Here is a 23,208-nt window from a genome sequence, read left to right as displayed (position 1 = left end):
CTGAACGGCAGCTCCCTGCTCACCCCCGGCTCGGCCAATCAGTCCGAGGCCAGTTCCATGGTCAATTTCCCAGCGTGCTCGGTCCGCTCTGAGGGCAGCTCAGCCTTTCAGTTCTCTGACATCATTGACCAGTTAGAGCAGCTGAGCTGCCCTCCCACCACAACCGAGGACTCCAGCAGCACAGACACAGACTCCTGGGATTCTGACGCAGAAGCCCCGCTAGATGTCAACCTCTTCTTCAGCAACCCCTTTGCACAGACACATAGTGAGAGGCTTGCTTTGGATTTCCAGAATAACTTAAAGAATCTGACCCAGGAAGAGCTGACAGAAAAGATTCATATTGATCATTGATAGATAGCACTTTTAAAATTTATTCCCCCCTGTTCACAAGGGCTCTTCACAATTCTTTAGGAGACATTCAAAGGGCTCTAGGAACATGTGATGATTTGCATGTAGAAAATCATTTGTGTGGGTGGCTGGTCAATTAGTTACTTCCTTCTTGCCAGCCTCCTGGGATATTATTTTTATCTTATCTTTTTGGGGGGAATATTGAAGGTTTAGAACTTCCATATGCAATCCCAATGAAAACTATGCACTAACTATCCACATAGGGAGTAGGATGTGGAGAACACTACGTTTAGACAATCTGAGGAGTTTTTCTATACTTCATGTGGAGTCTAGTGCATTCTAGCCCAGCGTAGTTTTACTTTTTCTGTCACATTTGATGGGAATAAAAATGGTACCACAGTTGGGTTTAGCCCTGGGTATCCCCAATTCCTGGTTACTTTGTAATGCGATCACTGGCATAAACCAGTTGGGGAGCCTTTTCAAGGAATTTAATAATGAAGGACCTTTTTTATTGTCAGACTAATGCACTAACTCTTGAATTCCCCCCTTCCTCCCATCCCTCCAGATTCATAGTCTGGGTGGTAGTTTAGGAAGGGAAGAGTCTGTGTCCCAAGGCAATGCACGGAAGCATTTGGGGACTTTCCCACAGAGCACCCAAAGGTGAATTTTGTTGAGAAATTTGAGCTGCTGGAGCAGTGCAATGTAGGGGAAACCTTGAAAATGCATTCAAATCGTTTTGGAAATGTCTGCCCCATTTGGCATTAATGCAGCATAAGGGCGCAGGCAATGGCTTCAGGCATTCTGTAGCCAAATGCCTCAAATGGCTTTCGCCAGAAGCATGTAGGTACTGTGCACATACTCACTGGGTGCTGCTCAACTCAAGATACTACAAATAGCTTGGTAAGTGTTGGGAAGAAAACTGGCCTAAGACTCCTGAGTATTTCTTCCAGAGTGGTTCCAGAAGGAATAAGACTTTCTTTCAGGATGGCTCTGTAATGTCATGGCAGCTGTGGATAGACATTTTCTGGGAGATTCTATCAGAATTGACATAGTCTTCTTGTTGAGAATCATAGGAGAATTAAGGAAGCATATCAAAGACATAGGAATGTATGTGCACACACAGGCTGAGAGAAACAGGCAGAGAGTTAGTGCCCAAGAAAGCTTTCCCCTCTTCGAGGAGGCAGCCACCTCCCATGGTGCTTTGGGGATGGAGGTGGTACACCAGGGACAAGTGTCTTCATCAAATTTTGCTTGGGAATTCAAATTTTAAGTTTGTCACTATTTACCAATATTGACCAACATCCTTGACAGAAAGCCCACTGTTGAAGCTCAAAATTATAATTGTGGTGACTTGCTTTATATATATTCAGAAGCAAATTTAATGGTACTTTGTCCAATGGCATTTTGGGGTAGAAATTATTCTCTCTGAGAGCAGCAGTCTTGGCTTTTTTGTGTATCTTGGGCTCTGGAGAAACTCGTAGGACTTACTTTGCAGAATAGTGTTTTTAAGTGCATAAAGTAAAGTTGGAATACAGTTTTCAGGATATGTTTTACAAATTCATAGACCCATGACCCTAGAAGTTGGCAAAGAATTCTGTGAGTGCTAATCTTAACTAATATAAAACACTATTTTGGTCTCCATTCCAAAATGCCAGGTGCTGTGACAGTCTCTGAGGCAACTGTCTTCTCATTCCAACTCAGTTATTTTTCATAGAAATCTCTTCCTACATAGACTATTCTACTCAAGAATTGCTCAGGGTGAGCCACACATTTTCCAGCCTTCACTGTGGGAATTTTACAGTCACGATGTTTTTGAGTAGGAATGGTGCTACTTTCATTCTTTGCTATTTGTCATTTGCTTCCAGTCCATTTGAATCCAAAAAGCTTGACCTTGCTTAATGTCACTCTCAGAAATGCTTCTTGACAGAGGGATTATGAATAGACATTTAGAGAATCTAGGAAAAATTAAAACAGTAAAAAGTACCAGTCACTGATTATTGAGAGTTTTCCTTCAATAGCCTCACTGAGATCAGAGACTTGGTGCCTTGGGTGTTGGAGTGGTCGATATGTGAAGTAGGAGGCTATTGGGCCTCCATTTTGTTTCTCGGTGTCCCTGGCCTGGGCCCGGCTGCTTCAGAGTTGAGGCTTCTCAGTGTCTGTGAATGCCTTTGTCCCTCAGCGTGTGTGGCTCCCTCTTGTTGGACTGTTGAATGTGGCTTTGCGATAGGATCGCCCAGAGATGAATGTGGAACCTCCTCTTAGCCAAGAGCTGGGGGAGGGATGGCTAAGGAAGAATAGCTACTTAGACCGCTTCATTTTTCATTATTATTATTATTGTGTAACTCAGAACCAGCTTTTTTTGGAAACAGATCACGGAGCTATAATAGCATCATCGTTAGCTCGGTCTATATGCTGTTCACATACAGACTCTTCTCTCTGTCCTGAGAGCTTTCTTGTAACTTGCCTCCCTTAATGTATCACTTGATGCTGTGACTTGCCTTAAAACTTCTTAGAACATGATATAATTAAACAGCCTTCACCTCCCTCCTCCTACAAGAATGGCTGTGTGGTTTGGGATCCTGCGGAGTTAGTCTGGGGCTGTTCTCTCAACACTAAACTGCTCTCACTGACAGTCCCAGGAGCCCGCTGGTTATTCTCAGAGTGAAGGAGAGGACCACACTTGGACTGCTCTGTTCTGTCCTTCAGGGTTTCAGCAGCATAGGGAAAAGGGAGGCTTGGCATCTAGCACCAGCATGGTCCTTCCTTTCTCTAGGTGATCAGCAAAATAGATCGATTCTGTCTTTAGAGGGCTTTGAGTGCTATTAAATATGTCCAGAGTTATTTTTCAGTGTGTAAATGGCTATTTGGAGTTTGTTTCTAAAAATGCACAATTTTTTGAATATTTCTATGTTCAGCTTTGGCCAAAACCTAACGGCTTGGAATATTAAATGAAAACGAAATCATAGATAGCATTGCCTTACAAATTGAGGTTCCGTATTCTCTGATATCAATGGTGCCTTTTACAACTGCTTTTGACTTTTTCAAATTAGTTTTAAAAGTAGCTTTGTTGCAAAATTTTAGCTGAGAGTTTTTGCTTAAAACTGAATGAAGGCCAAATAAATTCCCAAGATCTCTCATTGTGCTCCTCCAAACCCCTTTTTGTAGCTCTGCTTTTAGGGTCCCTTGGAAAATAACGTGGTTTGATTCCCCTGTGTCATGAACCTCAACCCATATGTTTGCAGCCTTCAAGGAGCTGCTCTTCGCTCCCTAGCTCCTCCTGTAGACTAGCTCGGTAATGCATTTTGGTCACTAAGCCTGTTTTGTTAGGTGGCAAATGTGCACTCTGCTGAGAGGTTGCTGTGACTTTTAGGATGCCTCTTCCTGTTCTGGAGGGAGAGCGGTGTCCTTGGTGCTGAGCTAAATGAGGCATAAAATACCGAGATGTAGGAGATTTCTGCTTTTCAGGAGTTAAAATATAGCTAGATCGTTTCTAACGTCTGCTGTGTTTGTATTCGTGTACCCGGCCTCCCCAAGGCACTGCAGCTAATGCACATTAAAACAACCACTAACATAGTATGCCTTAGAGAGTATTTATTTTTTATTAGAGACCAAGCCAATTTTTATATTTAGTTATCAGAAATTCAGATATTTTAGGTATGCCAGTAATTGAACATTTTTAAGTCTTTACAGTGGAGCAGTTAATTGTTGGTTTTTAAAAAATTGACTGCACTTTTGTATTATCTGTTGCAGTATATACTGTGTTTTTTAGAATAGTCAGTTAATTTGTGTACCATTTTGTATAGTTCTTTGAAGTTTTATGACTATGAAAAGGTAGTTGATGATCCTTTTGTTGAGCTGTGCTTAATTTTAAACTTGAGTGTCCCCCACCTTTCCCCCTCCAAATATGCTTTTAAAATGTAGTGCTGATAAATAACATGGAGTGAGATATCACATGCAAAAAAAACCTTATATGAATTTATTGTTTGGGTAAAAACCTGTTGGTAAGTCATTCCCATTATTGTCATTTTGTCTCAGAAGTCATTAAATGTCTTTCTTTTGAGTGTTGAAATAGACGGGTATATCACACAATTTTAATGAAAAATCTTGGAGTATTTCTTTGAATTTAGGGATAATTTCAATCCATCATAAATGCTGTGAGTGTGAGTATACAGTGTATACTGCATACGGAGTGAAATATACACCACTAATATATGTCTTCAGGTACATTTGTTCCCTCCCTCTTTGTGGAATCCTAGAAAAGCTGTTCCATAAATGGTGAGCTTCATGGATGAAAAGGGCGTTTTTTTTATTGGTATTTAAGAATTGATCATTTGCATTTTTGAGAATACTTGTTTCACTGTAAGTTCTGTGAAGGCTGCCTTCACTATAATCTCACTATTCACTGTTCTTACTTTAAAATGTAATTTGTCAGTTGATTTGTCTGTGAAGGAAGAGCCCAGTGGCCTTAGGATCTGTGAAGTAGGAAACTGCGGCCAGCATCTCTTCACATCCTAGTCCTGGGCCTTACTCTGAATTATTGCTTAGTTTTAGAGCACTTTGCAAATTTTAAAGAGCTATATATGTGTCAGTTATTATCATTATGCATGAAATCATTTTATGATTAAAAGAAGATAAGGGGAGCTGGAATTTCTTAATACATTTAAACTTGATCATTCTTTCAAGAGACATTTTGGTTGGCTCGTTTTGGGGGTCTTTTTATATTTTTGTTTTCTGTTGAAATTGCTGATTATAAATCTACAGAAATGTACTAATTCCAAACTTTTTCATTGTTTATGCAATAAAATAAGGAAACATTTATTATGAATGACAAAGTGGACTTTTTAGCTTTTTTCCCCCCCTCTATTTATTTACACTATAGATTTAAACAAGAGAATACTTTTTTAGAGCTTCTGGACGTATTTGACTTAATGTTTCTCGCTTCATAGACTGTTGAATAGAGGACAATAAGGAAAATGACAGTAAAAAAATATTTCCCATCTTTGAGTAAGTTGATTGCTATGTTTATAGAAGAGAAGTCAAGATAAAAAAACAAAGAAATAAAACCCCCAAAACCAAAACCAGGGAAATGCCTCCTGCTTTGTTCAGACCTCCTTGTCAACTGGCCTTAGAATGTGTTATTGTTTGCAGTAGTCTCCCTTAGCCATGTGTAGTCCTAGTATATTGTGGACCTGGCAGCTGTTCCTTGGAGCTAAAGACCTTGTAGATTTTACTGTTTTTTTCAGGACTGGCCCTCTGATGAGTCTATGGGAGGCCACGGATGAGAGTCGCCGCGGAGGAGCTACTGCTGTCTGCATCATCGTGGGCATCGCTCTCCCAGGCCCCGAGATCCCAGAGCCATCGGGGTGTAGTTGTAGACCCCAAGAAATGCTGTTTATCTTAGTGATTATAGAAGAAAAGTGGACCAGCGCTTCTTGCTTTCTTCCAGTTCATCTAGATTCCATCCTGTCAAATCCAGTGCTTTAATTGCTTTAGCAAACCAATCTAGAGTCCAATAAGAGTTTTCTATTTTACTTCCATTTTGGATTAGAACTTCTGCTTGGGTTTTATGGTTTGGTTTTATATTGTGCAGTAGAATTGAGGCAATTTTGTTGTATAAAGGACCTTTTGTTATGTAACTGTCCTTTTATGTCAACACTCCTCTTAAAAAACTCATGACCCCTGTGTGCGTTCAAAGCTGACACTATTTTGATGTATAACACAGCTTTTTTTCAATGGGTGATCAGTTTGATTCTATGGTAACAGCACTAGCAGCTTGGTCTTTGAAGCCAGATGCCCCCACTGGACCCTGGGCCCTGCAGGACGCCCAACTGCTTGCCCCACCCCTGGATGGGGGGTGTTGGCAGGGCCACAGGAAGGCTCTCTTAGCCACATAAGTAGCATCAGTACCAGGTTGCCTCACGGACCCTCCTCCTATCAGTAATGTAGACCTAAAGGACTTAGATTTGGAGAAAGCTTCCTTGGTTACCCTTTTAAAAGCTACAGCACTCTTAACGTACAAGTGAGCAGTACGGTGTAAGCTTAGATGCATTTTGGCTCCACAGCGAGGCTATCAGACCCTGTAATTCAGGGATGCTGTTCTCAGGTTTGTGTGTCCCCATTATGCCTGGCCTGGAGGTGGGCATAGAACAGGTCCCTCATCCTCACTAGTTGGCTGATGGGCAGCAGAGATGGGCTTGTTTGGAAACTCCCTCCTTGTTCAGTGGGTTCCCAGGCATCCCAGTTGTTCTGGGTCAGCATCTTTTTTGCCCCAGTCCCCCACTGTGAGGAGGAGGGCCTTTTCTCAAGACTCCTTGAGGCAAGTTTTCAGGGTTGGGATAGCTAAAGTTCTTTCTGACATCATGACTAATGGGACTGGTGGAGAAATGCTAAGTCAGTCCCTAAAGCCCTGAATAGCCCTCGTATTCTTGGAAGAGATGAAACATTTCTCTAAGAAAATCACACTTTATGAGGGACAAAATGGTTCATTTTCCTTTATTTCTAATGAAATTGAAGCAGGCCTGTGTTTATTTGATTTGGGCATTTTCCTTTAGGGCCTTTTCTTGTCTTCCACACAAGTGCATTCTAATGCACTTTCTGCTGCTTCTGGGGAAAATGGTGTCAAATTGGAGAGAATACTTCGTGATCCAAGCACAATGTGGCCAACCTTCATAGCCTCGTTTTCCTTTGAACCCAGATACAAATAGCTTTAAAAATGAAATGGACTTCATTTGATTGTTTGGAATCGTAGACCTTCCTAAGTGAGGGATTCGATCACTAGAGCCAGATGCTATTTACAAGTGACAGATCTTCCTATAATACAACCTCCTGGTGGTCCAGAGCCAGAAGTATTACTGATATGGATCCATCGCTTCTCATGTCACAGGCTTATTTTTCTTTTCTAATGCTCGATGGTCTGTTGTTTGCAATCATTTTCACTGTCTTAAAACTCAAATGTGAAATGTCAAGCAACCAACATTTTAAACGTGGCTTATTTATGTCTCGTGTTCTTGCTGACCTTAGATAGAAGCAGCAGCTGATTTATTGTTGAGTTGTTGAAATTCTTATGAAAGAGAATTGTTAAGGAAAGGAGAATTTAAATGGATGAAATAATAACGATGAATTTCATTACCTTTTAATTATAATTATTATCTGGCATTATCTAATTAGATGAATGTAAATCAGGCCTCTGGAGAAAAAACTAAGCTGGAGCCCTTGAGGATTCAAACCTTAAAGCTCAGATTCTCAGTGTTTTCCCAAGATTATGAGGCTTTGCCTTCTGTAACTTTATGCACCATGGAAATGCAGTTTCTCAATTATTGTTATGATAACACGTCTTCTCCAGCTATGATAGTGAATAGTCCACTGGCCGTGTAAGCTTCAGTTGGACCTAGATCCTCTGCTGCTTCCCTCGCTTTTTTACAGAAAGATTTCATTTTGGCAATAAAGGAATTTCTTGTTGTCTACATTTGAAGAAATAAGTGCACTTAACTAGAGCTCCGAGTCTCTCAAGTAACCTTCATTGTCCCTAGTTCATGAATGACTTCCTACAAAGCTGAGTGTAAATAAATACCCCCCCCTTTTTTTTTTTTTGACAAGTACTTGATAAGTATAACCTCACTTCTTTTGAGGGAGGAAGTCTGAGCTCAAATTTTAAGTAATATTTGTAATAACTAATAATAACTCATTAAACCAAGGTCTTTCTGTCTTGCCTTAATAGAGGGTCTCCAGCGACTTGTTTTGATGAAAAGTAAAGACAATTTTTGGTAGCCTCTTAATTTTATGTGAGTAGATTTTGAAAAATCTTTGAAATAATTGCCCTGTTAGATGTTCCTCATTTCAATTTTATTTTAACTTTAAATTTTTGCTGTCATTTAAAAATTTTTCTTAGCAAAAGATAATATCCATGCTAGCTCTGTTTAAATGTTAAAGTTAGTGTAGCATGGATTAATGAAAACTTTAAACAACTACTATCTTTGGAGAATCTCTCTCATAAAATAAAAATCTTCCTGTACTGTGTGACCCTGGAGAAATCATCTTACCTAGACAACTCCCTGAAACTCTTTAAAGTTTCAGAGAGGCCACATTTCTGCATTGGAGGGAATTCTCTAACCCTGAAATGAAACCCAAGTTCCAGCTGCTATCCTCTCTCCCCCTCCAGCCCCACTTCCCACTGCCTCTTTTTTCTTCATCCACTAAGGAGAGAAATGTATAGACTCTAGCCAGTAGACAAAATGGATTCACATGTACACCTTTGAACTGATTCTAAAAGATAATGTTTTTTTTCTTTTCATTTTAAATAAGGTTGTAAGGACAATATTTTAGCTTCCTGGGTTTTTGTTTTACTTTCTATTGCTAGTGTGAAATAGAAGGTTTTACTTTTTTTAATTTTGCCTTATAAAAGAAAGAACAGATCTTGGTACAAGATCACTGGGATTCAGATGAAAAGAGGCCTTAACTGAGAGCTTAGATTTGTCGAGAAGAAAACAGTCATTGCTCATTGTGCTTCCCAAAGATGATGAATCAGTCAGCAGTTGAGTGTGCCGTGTACAAAAGGCAGGCAGACCTTGGCCTTAGTTACCCTTCTGGGAATGCATTCTCATTGACTCCTGAGCACCTTGGCTTTTATCGAGGAGCGATCAAAACTTTGTAGAGGAGGGCAGAGCTATGATAATGGTATATATGATCCTGATACCTATGGTAGAAAAGTAACTCTTCTTTTTGGTGGGGGAGAAGGGTGAGGGAGGGGCCATGTTTAAGTTGCTATTTGATTTTAATTTAAATATGTAACTCATGAATCCAGTTCCAATAAAGTGATTTTTCATGAATAATTTTTAATAGAGTAAAATTCAAAATGATCATACTTGAAAGTGGGCTTTTTGCCGAGCATTTCATAGCTAACCTTCAATTACTTTGACAAACTGAACCTTTTCTAATGTGGTTACAATCTTCCTCAGATGTCCTTAGATGAATTTGTCAATGTGAAAATAAAGGCTTCCTTCCCTTGCTGCTGCTGCAGAATTATAAATACTTGTTATTCAGCTCAAAATTGATGAGCAAAACAAAAATCTCAATAAATAGACTCATTCACCCCATTCATCTTGCTAACCTGGACTGCATTGGCCACATGTTTTGTATATTTACCTGGTTACATACATTCAGTGTATATGTAGATTCTAAAAACAGACATAGTTCCAAAAGATGTTCTTAGTTGCCATAGAATTAAACCTGGGTAGGCTTTTAATACACAAAAGGAAGTGCCTTCCAGGCTAGAACTAATGAGTTAAGAGGGATGCTTATTACTGGGAAGTAATAGAAAAGTTAGAAATTCAAGATTTTTTTTTTAATGATGTTACCTTTTCCCTAAAATTTTGAGCAAAAGGTTATGCATTTGACTAATTGCTTTAATCTTGATTCCTGTAAGAAAAGAATAGAAATATAACGTTCCTTTTAAAATTAACAAATGTAGAATTCATATATTTTTAGAGAACTGCATAAGACCTCTTCTTTCACCCTAAAATGTCAGTTGGAATATTTATGCCATTAGTTGACTTTATACACTTAGCCTTTATGTTGATGTCATCAGCTTGGTTTTTCAATAAATAGAAGCCAGTGGGAGAAATTATATTAACAATGTAAGCTGTCAACAAGAAAAAGTGGAACATTCCAGTTCCTAGAAAAAATGGATTGAAATAAACTTTAATGAATGGAGCAAGTCCATTTGACTGGACATTAGGTGCTCATTTGAATATTCTGACATCTCTTGACCTTTTATTGTGTTGCTTTATCCTCAAACATGTTTTTAAGCACTCATACTGTGTCAGTATCAAATGCAGGCAATACAAAGAAAGACTAATTAAATTTAATTTAATGTATGAGCCATGTCACATTCCTCATTTCTTAGGCTTTTTTGCTTTAGGGGGTTGGTTGTTCTTTTTGACTCTTGTCATTTCTTAAGTTCTTTAACAAAGAGAAAGTTCCTTTCTAGGAACCAAGATGTAATAATATCTTCTGTGGACATCTTGAAAGAATTCAAATAATCTTTATCTTCATGCCAGTCAAATGGTTTTTTGCTGCATTGTTCTGGCCTTTTGTAATTTATATTGAAGGTTGTGAACAAATTTTTCAGAAAATTTTTAATAAGAAAAGCAACCACAGATCTTTCCTAGAATCTTAATAAATCTTTTCTTTTCAAATCTTTTCAATTAATTTAAAAAAACCCTACAACTTAGCTTGCCCTTGATTTAAACAAACTAGATAAACATCCATTTACAGCTCATTATCCTGACAATTCATCTCTGCAGTTTGTCCGTAATGACTTCTTGCTTGCTGGACCTAAGTCATAGGCCCTTCTGCCAATTACTTGGTGTCCATATTTTGTCTTGTGGTCTTGGTGTTGACTGTTTGCTGCCTCCCATTCCTCGTAGTAATGTGATTCTTTCATATATTTCATAACAAGATTGCATCATAGTTGATTTAACCATTCACACACTTCCCTTCTGCTATTTCCCCTCCTTTAAAAATAAGCCATCACCATAACACCTTTCTCAGTTCACCCTCCCCTCCTGTTCCAATTGCAGGCCTCTTGGAGGACAGCTCTCCGCTTTCTCCCTCCTCGTTGAAGAGTTCACTGAGTTTGAACCCAACATTTCAGGTGTCTCTGAGCCCAACTGGACAGGGCTCATCCCCTCTCCTAAGCCCTGTCCTAGGTGATGCTGGTTGTGTCAGAGTTGAAGATGAGGAGGAGACAAAACAGCAGGTAGGATGAAACTGTATGTCGCTCTTCCCAAGCGAGGATTGTTGCCCCTCGTCTAAACCCTGGGTTACTTGGTGCTTCTTCACAGCTGTCCAGCTTCGCATCGGCAGGGATGTGCTTTGTATGAAATCCATCTGGAATTCAGCCTGGGCTGGTTTAGACAATCCTGGCGGCCTCCGTCCTTCCTCGAGCCAGGAAGGAGGGGGTTCAGGGAGGGGTTGGGACCCCTGCTCGCCAGCGGTGCCATGGGGGGAAGCAGGAAGGGGGCCTGACCTAGCCCCTGAGATCCCTAAGGCCTTAACTTTGCTTCTGGGGAGTCAGGAAGGAGGCACTGGAACATCCCAGGTGGTGTAGCTTTTACTTGCTTGTGGTGCTTTTGGAGCATCTGTAAAATGAGTTGTGCTGAAACCAAGTCCAGATTCATTGAGTGAACAGAAGAAAGAAGAAAAGCATTTATGTAGCAACTGCTGTGTGCCAGCCACTGTAGTAAGCACTTTACAGATGAGGAAATTGAAGCAGAGAAAGACAAAGGGACTTGGTATCAGGATCACAAGCTCTAATGAGTGAGGATTGATTTGAACTCCCTGACTCCAGGCCCAGGGCTTGGGCCTCATCCCTGGACTGGGGCCCAACGTTTTACTGTCAGATTAGGAGCAAGAGATCATCAGGGACGTATGCGGAGTCAGAGCATGGATGTGTGACAGAGGCAGGAAATGAGGGAGGTGGCAGCATGAAAGCAAAGTGCACAGTCCAGGCTTACGCACCGAGGAAGCAGGACTGGGTTTGCCAGCCTGCCAGCCAAGGATGCGAATTAGTGTGAGATCAGCCGGTGTTTTTGCTGCTTGTCTGCCCCTCTTCCAAAATCCAGATGAAAATTCCCCCCTGCAGTCAACTCTGAAAGAAGTTAAACATGGATTTCCCCAAGGACCCTTTAAAAGGTTCCACAGTGCTCCCCCTGCTGTTGTCCCAAAGCTCAACAGCATCGGGGTGCAGCTGCCCTCCCCCCAAATTTCATGAAAAACCTGCTCTCTGACCCTGTGCATATGGGACCTGCTCTGTCCATTCCCGACAGCTGAGAGTCTGGCCTTTGAATTGGGATGGGAGGGTTTCCATGTTAACCTTGTGTTCCTCCTGATCCCCTACCAAGAGGACTAGGGTTTCATTCGTCTTTCTGGGAATTAAAAGGTAAAGCCCCCTGAAGGGAGTCCGAGACCAAGAAAAGGCAGTGCAGGAGTTGGCTGGGCCGTGAGCCCAAAAATGACCATCATGCATTTGGATCCTGGGAGGGAGGGAGGGATGCTGTAGGGACTGGGTCCCTAGCTTCTCAATTCGGGGTGTTAGCCCTCAGGCTTCCATGCACTGCCAATGGGAATTTAGACAAGGCAGGCTCCTTGGCCCCTGGGGGAGGGAAGAGAGCACCCATTTATTGTGTTGTACAACGGGCCTGCTGCTGCATTCAGTGCTTTGTCAGTGTTCTCTCATTTGGCACTCACAGCTAACTGGCGAGGCCCCGTCATGATCCCCATTACACAGTTGAGGAAACTGAGGCAGACACAAGTACCTTGTCAAGTCACACACACAAGTGGAATTTGAACTCGGTTTCTTCTTGACTCCAGGCCCAGCCCTCAGTGCCTTGGGATAGTCCTGAGTGCCCTCTGGGTCATGAGGGGATTGAGACTGGTGATTGCTAAAACTCCTTTCAGTCTTAAAGTTCTGCTTCTATGAATTTTAATTCCTGAAAAGTTTTGACTAGTCCAAGGCAGAAAAATCCTAAATAGGCTCCCCTGCCTTTTTTTTTTTTTTTTTTAAGTAATTTTCCCTTGCTTTAAGGAGTTCTTTGCTGCTCCCTCCACTGGCCCAGTACTTTGGCATTTGCTTCATTTCCTCTCCTCGCCTTCCTAACAGGGAAAACAAAGCATATTACGGGAAGATTATTGCCTTTTATTTTATATTCACATTTTCACTGCATTTTATTTTGTTTGCATTTTCATTCTTATTTAACATTTTAATTTATTTGCTTCCTGAAATTAATAAAAAGCAATTGTAGAAATTTGTGTCACCTGCGTTTCTCATTGAATGGGTCAGCTAACTGTCAGAACGTGCCACGAGGAGTACCGCCGGCAGCTGCTGTCATTCACTGACGCAGAGACAAGGACTGCAGCTCTTCTGAGCCAGAATGAATCTCTTCATCCCCCAGGATGGAAGAGTGGTGCACATAGGGTTAGATGGGTGTCCTCCTCTGTAAATGTAGGTAGACGTTATAGGTTTAGTAATTGGAAAGAGAAACCCCTTGTCCTTGTCCAGCCCCGAGCTGTCCCATTAGTGTTTTCTATCTCAGAGCATCATAAATTATCCAGAGGGCTGTCTGCGGACGGCTGAGTCTATGTTTTATTTCCCATTTGTATCTAGAGCAGGGATAGATAGAAAACATTTTTTCAGCAACTAAGGAACATCTGCTCATACAGTTGAGATTACTGCAAATCTGTCCATGATAACATTTTTCAAAACAATTTAACTTGGAACTTCTGTTGCCTTGGTTACAGTGTATGTGTAAATAAGAAGAATTTGGCTTTTTATTCTGTTCCAGGGCTTGCTTTTCCAAGAATTCAGAAAAACAAAACCCTGTAACCATCAACTCCTAGAATGCTCCCAATAAACAGAGTTTCTGCCTAGAAATTTACTAGTTACCATATTAATTTCTGGCGATTTGTCTCTTTGTGGTCATCACTTTTTAAAGAAAGGAGGCAGAGCGGGTTTGCATGTGATGTATTTTTAAATAACTTTTTGTTATTTTTTGTCTTGTGGCACCAAGTATACCTCCCGCTCTCTCCCAGAGAACGATTTCATGTGACAAATAATATTCTGAGAGAGGGGGGAAAAAAGCATAACTGAGTGATGTATTGAAAAAAGCTGAATCCTGTGCCACATGTAACTCGCTTCTTACCTCCATTAAAAAAATGTAGCTGGGGTGGGGTTCCCATTTGTCTTCATTTGGGTTCTGTTGGATGATTCTTTGGCACTTACTTTGACAAGGGCTGTATGGGAGTCAGCTCTTGGACCTGGAACTGGGGCTGCACGATCTGTTTTCAAGGGAAGTGGAGCTTGAACCTGAGGTCTGTCTTTGATGTGCTCTGGACATAATTGTCGACCTTGGGTGCACATCATGACCTGAGAACAATTGTTTGGAAAGTATTTTCTAAGGGTACAGAGCCATGTTTGGTCTATAACCCACCCCAGGAGTCTGGGGCTCTATAATTGGAGACTCATCTCTATCTCTCTCTATCTCTCTCACTCTCTCTCTCTCTCTCTCATGGAATTCATGGTAATGTCAGAAAAGCCATCACTTATTGATACTTTAATGTATCATCAAATTCCATTTGATGATAGAATACAGATACAGATCTTGTCTTTACGCATCTGAAAGGCTCTCGAAAAAGGGGGGATTACTTGGCAGGCTTAGCCTCTGTGGGCAGAACTTGAAAAATTCTTGTATTCTATCTCCCTACTTATTCTTGGGACCGTTGTACTTTTATGGAAAGCAGTTAGTTGTGCAGTGGTTGTGTAAAGAGCCAGCTTTCAGAGAGAGTAACATAGGAACAGCAAGTGGGTTTAAGGAGCTGTGAATGGGTCTTGAAGAGATGGTGTAGTTGTGGAAACCTAGAGGAGAGTGCCCTGGGATCTGTGATGGGCACTTCACACTTTAGTTCTGACTTCCAGGTCAGAGTGAGCCTGAAGCAATAGGAATCCATATTGCTCAGCTGAGAAGGCTTGACTCGGTCCTCCAGGATCCGTTTGGCCCAGAAGAGATCATCATTTTGTGACTGGATCTTTGAAGTAGGAATTTGGGAGGTTCTCGCTTTGGTTAGCCCCATCTCCAGTGATTGCCTTTTGTGAAGTTCACAGACAGTCCACACCCAAAACTTAGGTACCTTAAACTACATTTAAGACAAGGCAAGAGGAAAGCTGCTGATTGGAAGCCGAGGCCCCTCCCGTTGGGACGGCTCTGTCTTTGTAGTCTGATAATCCCACCAGAATAGGGGGACAACTTGAATGCAAGTCACTTCTCCACAGAGAGACAATATTAATCTTTCTCCCCAATTTTCAAGATTTACCACAAGGGGTTCAGGGAATTCAGAGGGAAAACTTAATACTTGTAATTGTGTAATAATTCTTATTTTCATGGCCTGTGGGCTTGATTCTGAAAAGACTTGCTTAGAAAGTTTCCACAGGTCCAGGATGTCAAGGAGGTTTTTCAATATGAAAACTTTTAAACTGTGAGCTTGTAGAATTGTTGGGAATGTGGACCTCAGGCTTGGGAGCCAGGGTTAATAGCCAATCAGAAACTGTCAAAGTTGTATATTTATGTGTGTATATATATATATTTATGCATCAGTATATATACTTACATGTAAGTATACATACATTACATATACATGGCAAAAAGTGAGAAAGAGCAAGCACTGTGTGATGTGACCTCTCTGTGCCTCAGTTTCCTCATCTGTAAAATGGGGACAGGAATAGCCTCTACTTCCCAGGGGCAAGCATTTCAGGGATCAGATGAGCTATACACATAAAGCACATTGTAAAACTTAAAATATCACTCAGATGTTTGCTGTTATCATGATTATTCATGTGTTTTTCTAATACATATATTTTTCTAATTAAAATTATATATGTAAATTATAAAGCACACAAGAAATATTTGTATTGTATTGTGTATATTATATATAGTATATATGTAAATATATATAGTATAGTATATAAAATGTATAGTATAAAAATTGTTATAATACTTAACAGTAAGGGATGTTTACTCTTTCATTAATCAACAGGGAAGAACAACAGTTTTTGAACTAAAGCAACAGTGTCTGTGTCTTTGTCTCTCTCATATATATGCATACATATATTTGCAGAGAGATGGATATAAAAAGGGTCATACCAAGTATACAATTTAATTTGTTACAAGAACCCCTCTTTCGTTCTCAGAGAGTAATATTTGGATCCCCCAATAATGAATAGTACCTCATCTGTGCACAGAGAGCACTTGAGTAGCTTCTTCCTCAAATGACTATCTTCAAGGAGGAGAAAACAACAGAGAACTTAGAATGTGAAAGATAAAAAGGTTTAAAGACTTTTGCTTATTTGTCCAAAGGTTTCAGTTTGTCCGGTGTTGAATTAGTGGCTAGGGTTAAAAATGTCAGCCCCAACAGGCTGTGCTCACATTTTATATAGCTCTTTAGGTTTTCAAAGCTCTGTCTGTATGTCATCTCATTTGGTCCTTGTGACCGGGGTTCCATTATTAGCCTCATTTTACAACTTGGGGATAATTGGCTTACTGAGGAGTCACACATAAAGTGTCCAGGATATTCTGAATCACGTACGCAACATGATGACGACGCTCTTCTCTGTCCTTACAACTCCTCAAACTTCTCCAAAATGTACCAAAGATAAAGCAGCCTTAACTGTCTCCATGGTCTAGGGTACCCAGAAACAAAACAAAAAAGCTAAAAACAAAACAAGGTAAACTCCATGAGCTGAGATCTTGAGCTGCACTCCCAGTGATAAGGCTGCACTAAGAGACCAGACCAAGCCTTGTGCCTTAGTCCCCCTAGTGCCACGGAGATGCTGGTTCCAGGTTGTCAGCGTTTACTTGAGCAGGAACAGACGGGGAACATGAGAGGCAGCAACCTTTCCAGAGCAAAATCCTGCTGGGTCCTGTAACCGACACCAGTGTTGGTGCACAAGCCGCAGCATGGCAGTCCTGCCTTGGGAAGGGCAGACATCCTGTAGCGCCAGCTCTCTGAACTGCCCAAGGGAGCAGGGCTGACTGAGAGCAAGACACCATGGTGGGAGCACAGAGGAGCCACTGTCCTCCAAGCCTGAGGGAAGAGCACAGCATCCAGCTGGGGCCACTTCTGACCCCCCAAAAGTCACCTGGGTCAACTGTGAATTGCCCCATTTGGGAGGAGATCCAGCCCTCAATAAAAACACAATCTGAGCAGGGTTAGAAAGGAAATAGAAAATCTGGGGGAAAAACTACCTGAAGTCACCAAATGTCTCATGAAGGCCCTAAACTTTAGCAAATAAATAAGGAAAATATTAAGACTAAAAAAAAGGAAGCATCGCCTGCAGATTTAGGAAGTGAATTTAAGTATCTGTGAATAACTTACAAGCAAAAGAAAATGATCCAACACTTGATGAAAGAGAGGACCCAGGACCTTGTGGAGTTTATGGAGAACAAGAAATCACAACATGTTGAATGGTTTCAAAGAGAAATGAGAAGAACCTGGAATCTGCAGTGACAAGTCATATCAGAGAAAATGAGAACAATGAATTAGGAATACAAATATAGAAAAGTGAAGGATAATATAGATGAAGAGAAACAAGCAAAAAAACCTACTGTTCTCCAGGCCACAATGTGCAAAAAACAACTTAAGGATCACAGGTCTCCCCAAAGAACATGACAGAACCAAAAATAAAACACAAACAAACCTTAGTCCCACAATCCAAGAAGTAATTCCCAGTCATCCCGAGCTCCTAAACATAGAAAGCCAATCTAAATATCAATCCAAAGGCTTCAAAGATTGCCCCCAGAAGGGAAAAATGACCACAAACCCAACATTGAAAACTCCAAAGAAGCATAGTATTTAAATTGAACATTTCAACTGAGAATGAATTCTGTAAAGCCATTGTGAGTAAAGATCTTTAAATACAAATCAAAGGACATTTAAATAGTGTCAAACTATTCATGTGCACTAGGAAAAGGAGGGAATGGAATCAGGATGCGTCTATCCTTAAGCTCCTGGAACTCAATATGCAACGTGAGAAACCCACCCTACAAATCTGAGCATAACCCTAAAGGAGAAAAGCTGGGTGCTCAGTAACAAAGGCCTCTGGAACATTTTCAGAAAGACCACCAGAACTGAAGAGATTTTTTTTTTCAGACACTATAAACAACGTGCAATAGGAAGTGAGTGGCTGCAGCATTCAGGAACTGCAGTGTCAGCAAAACAGCAGCAGTTCAGGGCCCTCTCTTGATTGATACCTACAATAATTGATACTGTTCCAAGAGTGAAACACAATGAAGAAGGTGAATGCATTGGTCAGTACAAGAAGAGCCTAGAATGTGTACCTTGGAATTTTTGATTACATGAGGAAAAAGAAAGACTAGATAATTATGAACGAACAAATGAGGGTCTGGAGTAGACAAATACAGGACAAATAGAGAAATCTTCTTTTGGAAAAGAGTTCAAAAAATTACATTTAAAAAACTAATGACTAGGACTAGTTGAAAAGGAATAAGATAGAAGATTCCTTCAAAAAAAGGAAACTTGTTATGTCTTGAAATAGAAGAAATTCAGGGCTAAAGTAGAGTTAAAAAAAACAAACAAACAGGGTATTAGGGGCATCTAGGTGGCTCAGTGAATAAAGCACCAGCCCTGAAGTCAGGAGGACCTGAGTTCAAATCTGGTCTCAGATACTTAACACTTCCTAGCTGTGTGACCTTGGGCAAGTCACTTAACCCCAATTGCCTCAGCAAAAAAAAACCAAAAAACAGGGTATCTTTGAAATGGGGCAGCAACAAAATATATATAATTTCATTTATTTGTCTTATTTATCAGCCAAGTGTTCAATTTGAACTTGGGTCTTCCTATCCAAGTTAAGCCCTCTAAAACATACAACATGGGCTTGTTACTTCTACTTAAAAAAAAAAAAAAGTTATGTTTACAATATATAGAATCATTAGATCTGGAACTTGAAATCGAGTTGGAGATTTATTTTGAAAGAGGTTAGAAAGTGCTAGAGTCTGTAGCTAGAAGAGTGGACAAGTTGGGAGAGGAAGAATGAGCCTTTTAAAAATGTGTAACTCTGAAATCCAGGCCCTAACTTGGTGAACGAAGGCCTCAGCCTCTTCCGTCACAAGAAGTCATTTATACAGGGCTTGTTTTAGCGCCTGCATCGAGGAGTTGGGGCTTTAAGAAAGCCTGCCAGCATCACTCTGACTTGTACAGCTGTTAACATCTGGAGAGCCTTTCTGGGGTTTTCTGGTGCTTGATCAGGTACTGTGCCTGTGAAAGCTGGGCTGAGGTGGCCCTTTCCTGGCTTATCACTTACCTTCTTCTTTTTTTTTTTTTTTAATTTAATAGCCTTTTATTTACAGGATATATGCATGGGTAACTTTACAGCATTAACAATTGTCAAACCCTCTTGTTCCAATTTTTCACCTCTTACCCCCCCACCCCCTCCCCTAGATGGCAGGATGACCAGTAGATGTTAAATATATTAAAATATAACTTAGATACACAATAAGTATACATGACCAAAACATTATTTTGCTGTACAAAAAGAATCAGACTCTGAATTATTGTACAATTAGCTTGTGAAGGAAATCAAAAATGCAGGTGGGCATAAATATAGGGATTGGGAATTCAATGTAATGGTTTTTAGTCATCTCCCAGAGTTCTTTCTCTGGGCGTAGCTGGCTCAGTTCATTACTGCTCCATTGGAAATGATTTGGTTGATCTCATGGCTGAGGATGGCCAGGTCCATCAGAACTGGTCATCATTATAGTATTGTTGTTGAAGTATATAATGATCTCCTGGTCCTGCTCATTTCACTCAGCATCAGTTCGTGTAAGTCTCTCCAGGCTTTTCTGAAATCCTCCTGCTGGTCATTTCTTACAGAACAGTAATATTCCATAATATTCATATACCACAATTTATTCAGCCATTCTCCAACTGATGGACATCCATTCAGTTTCCAGTTTCTAGCCACTACAAAGAGGGCTGCCACAAACATTCGTGCACATACAGGTCCCTTTCCCTTCTTTTATCACTTATCTTCTTGTTTGTTGGGCCAAACAGGCTGAGCTGCTTCCTGCTCCTCACATGTGAGGTTAAATCTCCTTTCTTTGTTATTGTTCGGCTGGCCGCCCCAGCCCCATGCTGTTCTTTGACTCATAAAATCCTAAGCTTTCATCACTGCTCATCTCAAGCATCTCCTATGAGATTACTGAAGCCCTACCCTTGTATATACAAGTTATTGTCAAATTGCAACTGACTAAAAAGCCGTAGGGTCTGGTTCATTTTGTCTTTGGGTTCTCCGCACCTAGCACAGAGCCTAGCCTGTAGTAGCCATTTGGTAAGTAATTTTTGAACTTTCCTAAGCTTCCTGCATTTATGTGTGAAAGTAACTTTTTCACTTGGTCTTTGCCTTCATAGTTGGGGATATGTGTATGAATTTTCCCCCTTCTCCAAGTGTATTTTTTTCCCCTTAATTTGTTGTTTTTTTCCTCCTCTTAAATAGAAATTGGTGAGAACCAACAACATTCAAAAGGTACGAAAGCCCTGAGTGGCCATTTCAGCAGGGTGGATGTTGGGGTTCTGGAACCTAGCTGATGTTTTACCACGTGCTTGCCTGGGCGTGCAGTGCGATCTTTTTGGTGGCGATTTTTGAGATATTTGGCTTTCTTTGCCTGTGCTCTTTTTATGTCTACTCTGGGGCAGTTTTCCATTCATCAACATTTCTGGCTTTCCCTTGTAGCCTGTGAATGAATTCTGTGGCTTTGGCCGGAGCAGGCTGTTGCTGGGGCCCCAGTTGAGCTGCATCAGTAATCATTTAGAACATGTTGCAGGTGGAAAGCATGCTGATGACTTCCATATCCTGAGAGTGTGCGTTGGGTGTGTTTTTTGGGGCTAAAACTGGCAGGGGCATCTTTCTGTTGGAATAGGGAAGTCTCCATCTTTCTGAGCATAAAAGCATGATTTTCTTTGCTTCAGGGTCTGATGTTTTTAAATATTTCATACACTCTTGGTTTTCATATTGATAGTTTTTGTAAAGAGACTGAAATGTTTTTCCTGCTGGATCCTTCCACATAGATGGAATCCTATGGATTCCTGGAATCTTATCTTGTGTTAGCCTAAGATAAGTCCGGAACCCCCTTCTAAGAGCTTTAGTTCCTGAAGTGCTCAGAGGACTTCATCCTAAAGCTGCTCACTTAGGTGATATAGTTACGTGGATCTGAGAACAACACTTAGGGCCAGTGGACACCATTGAACTGGAACTTGTTAGATCCATGTCTGCTTTGATAGTGTTTCCAGAAGCAAACATCTTTTAAAACCAAAACTAAGTATAGGTGCTGAAGAACAAGTGTGTTAGTAAGAATCGAACATATCACAATAATGGGACTGTTGGCTATAGGTGCTCTCTTGCAAATCAGCCAATCCATCATGTGGATCCTTGTGTTAGGTCTTGCCATACTTGAAAAAAATGTCTCGATCTCTCAATTACATGGAAGACAAGAACAGCACAAATTTTGAAGTAGAAAATTATTTTTTGATTTGATTGAAATGTTAATAGCTCTAAATAGTTTTTTAAAAATTGATTCTGAGAATTGATAGAAATTTTGCAAGGTAGAAAATGTTAACCCTCCAAGAGTAATATAAAACATGATGGGGAAAGAAAGTGAATCATCTTTGACTTCAAGGAGATAGAAAAGAACATAGGATTAAAATAAACATTCTTGAAAATGACACATTTCACCTATATCTAATTGCTGTCTTGGGGAAGGAGGAGATAAGGAAAGAGGGAGAAAAAGTTGGAGCACAAGATTTTGCAAAAGGTGAATGTTGAAAACTATCTTTGCATATATTTGGAAAAATAAAATAGTATTAAAAATAAATATTCTTATAATGAAATAAGAAAGGATTGGATGTTAAAGGTGAGTGCCCAAAGTCATGTCATTTTGAGGTGAATGATTTAGCATCCAGTGGTAGTGAAGAGAATAGAAATATAGCGAGGAAAGTATGAGCAGATTATAATAAATAAAATTATTTAGAAATATTAGAAATAGGATTTCTGAATGTCACATAATCTAGAAAGATAATATAGGAAATAACTCTGTATGATATGAATTTCTGAAGGAGAATAGAGGCTTGTAGATGAAGTTATGTGAATGCAATTAAGTTAATGAAAAAACAAGTAATAGAAGAACAGAGGAAGATGTCCGAACAGTTCTCAAGTAAATAATTAGACTTCTGAATATAGCCTCTAGGCAATTTGACCATTTTGAACAAGACTGAGATAAGGATGGGGGGAAAACATGTGTATCCTATTCATCCATTAAAAGGAAATGAACAGTTCTATTTATCTCAGATCACATCAGAATACTGAATTGAGAGCAGTACACATTAAAAGGACCCTTTGTAAAATATTCTGTGTTAAGTCTTTGTTCTTGCTGATATCTTGTCTATGATCATGGAACTCTGGTTTTAATTCTTATATAACTGCTCTGTTGCAAACAATGAAAACTTGGCCTCTGGACCACTATGGAATGGCCATCCTGCTCTGACATCTTTTTCTCATCTGTATCCTCTTTCTTCTTTTTACTGGGCAATAGGCTCTGAAAAAGAACAAGCTGACTATTGTCATTAACCCCCAATGCTATTTCAGTTTGAGTTTTTGGGAAAAAACTATATGGAATTAATATTTTGGCAGCCAAGCCCAGGAAGTTTTTTCAGTGCCATTCTCATTCTCATGCCTACATTATGGATAGTAAGTCCTGCAGGTTGGGGTTTAGAAGGACTTGTGACAAAGAGGGTTGGGGAAAAAATGGATTCTAGGCATTCAGAAGGTGGAGAATATAAATTCAGTCATTGATTCAATTCCTTTCCGACACTGTGCTAGGTGCCCTACTTGCTAGTGAAAAATATTTAGAAATTGACTCGGGAAAGTGGCTAGGCTGTAAGATTACAGGGGTTTAATGTTGTGAACATTTTCTCCAACTAATCTGAAAGAAAGGGCTTTTATAAATGCCAAGTAATGATCATTTCCCTTTTCATTGTTTGCTTATTGCTAAAAGAAATTCTCTTTATCTTGTAGAATTTTTTTTTCATTTTCCCATCACACTAAGCATGACCTTATTAAAATACTCTTGGGGCTCCCTGACTTATGAGGTATATGAAAAACTTGAAAAAGATGATTTGAATTGCAGATAGCTAATACATATTCTTGGAAACTTAGAATGGATGAATTAAAAATCCTCAAATTTATTCTTTTCTTTATCTTCATTTTCACATGGAAGAGGAAGGGAAGGAAAAGAATAAGTT

General features: G+C 40.1%; 1 protein-coding gene across 9 annotated transcripts in view; it reads left to right on the top strand.

Annotated features, from left to right (window-relative positions):
- The window catches only part of FARP2 (FERM, ARH/RhoGEF and pleckstrin domain protein 2), a 99,208-nt gene that overhangs the window by 62,287 nt on the left and 13,713 nt on the right, over positions 1-23,208 (top strand). For 7 of the 9 annotated variants that reach the window (XM_031957460.1, XM_031957462.1, XM_031957465.1 and 4 more), the window contains 2 exons: positions 10,926-11,104; positions 20,408-20,437. In XM_031957460.1, the coding sequence (XP_031813320.1) occupies positions 10,926-11,104; positions 20,408-20,437 (209 nt within the window). The remainder of the gene's footprint in view (positions 1-10,925; positions 11,105-20,407; positions 20,438-23,208) is intronic. The other 2 variants (XM_031957464.1, XM_031957463.1) reach the window with 1 other exon arrangement.

This window comes from Sarcophilus harrisii, chromosome 3 (assembly GCF_902635505.1).
Source record: "Sarcophilus harrisii chromosome 3, mSarHar1.11, whole genome shotgun sequence".
NCBI classification, from domain to species: domain Eukaryota; kingdom Metazoa; phylum Chordata; class Mammalia; order Dasyuromorphia; family Dasyuridae; genus Sarcophilus; species Sarcophilus harrisii.
Note: the sequence above shows the minus strand (reverse complement) of the source record. Positions and strands in the feature narration are given on the sequence as shown.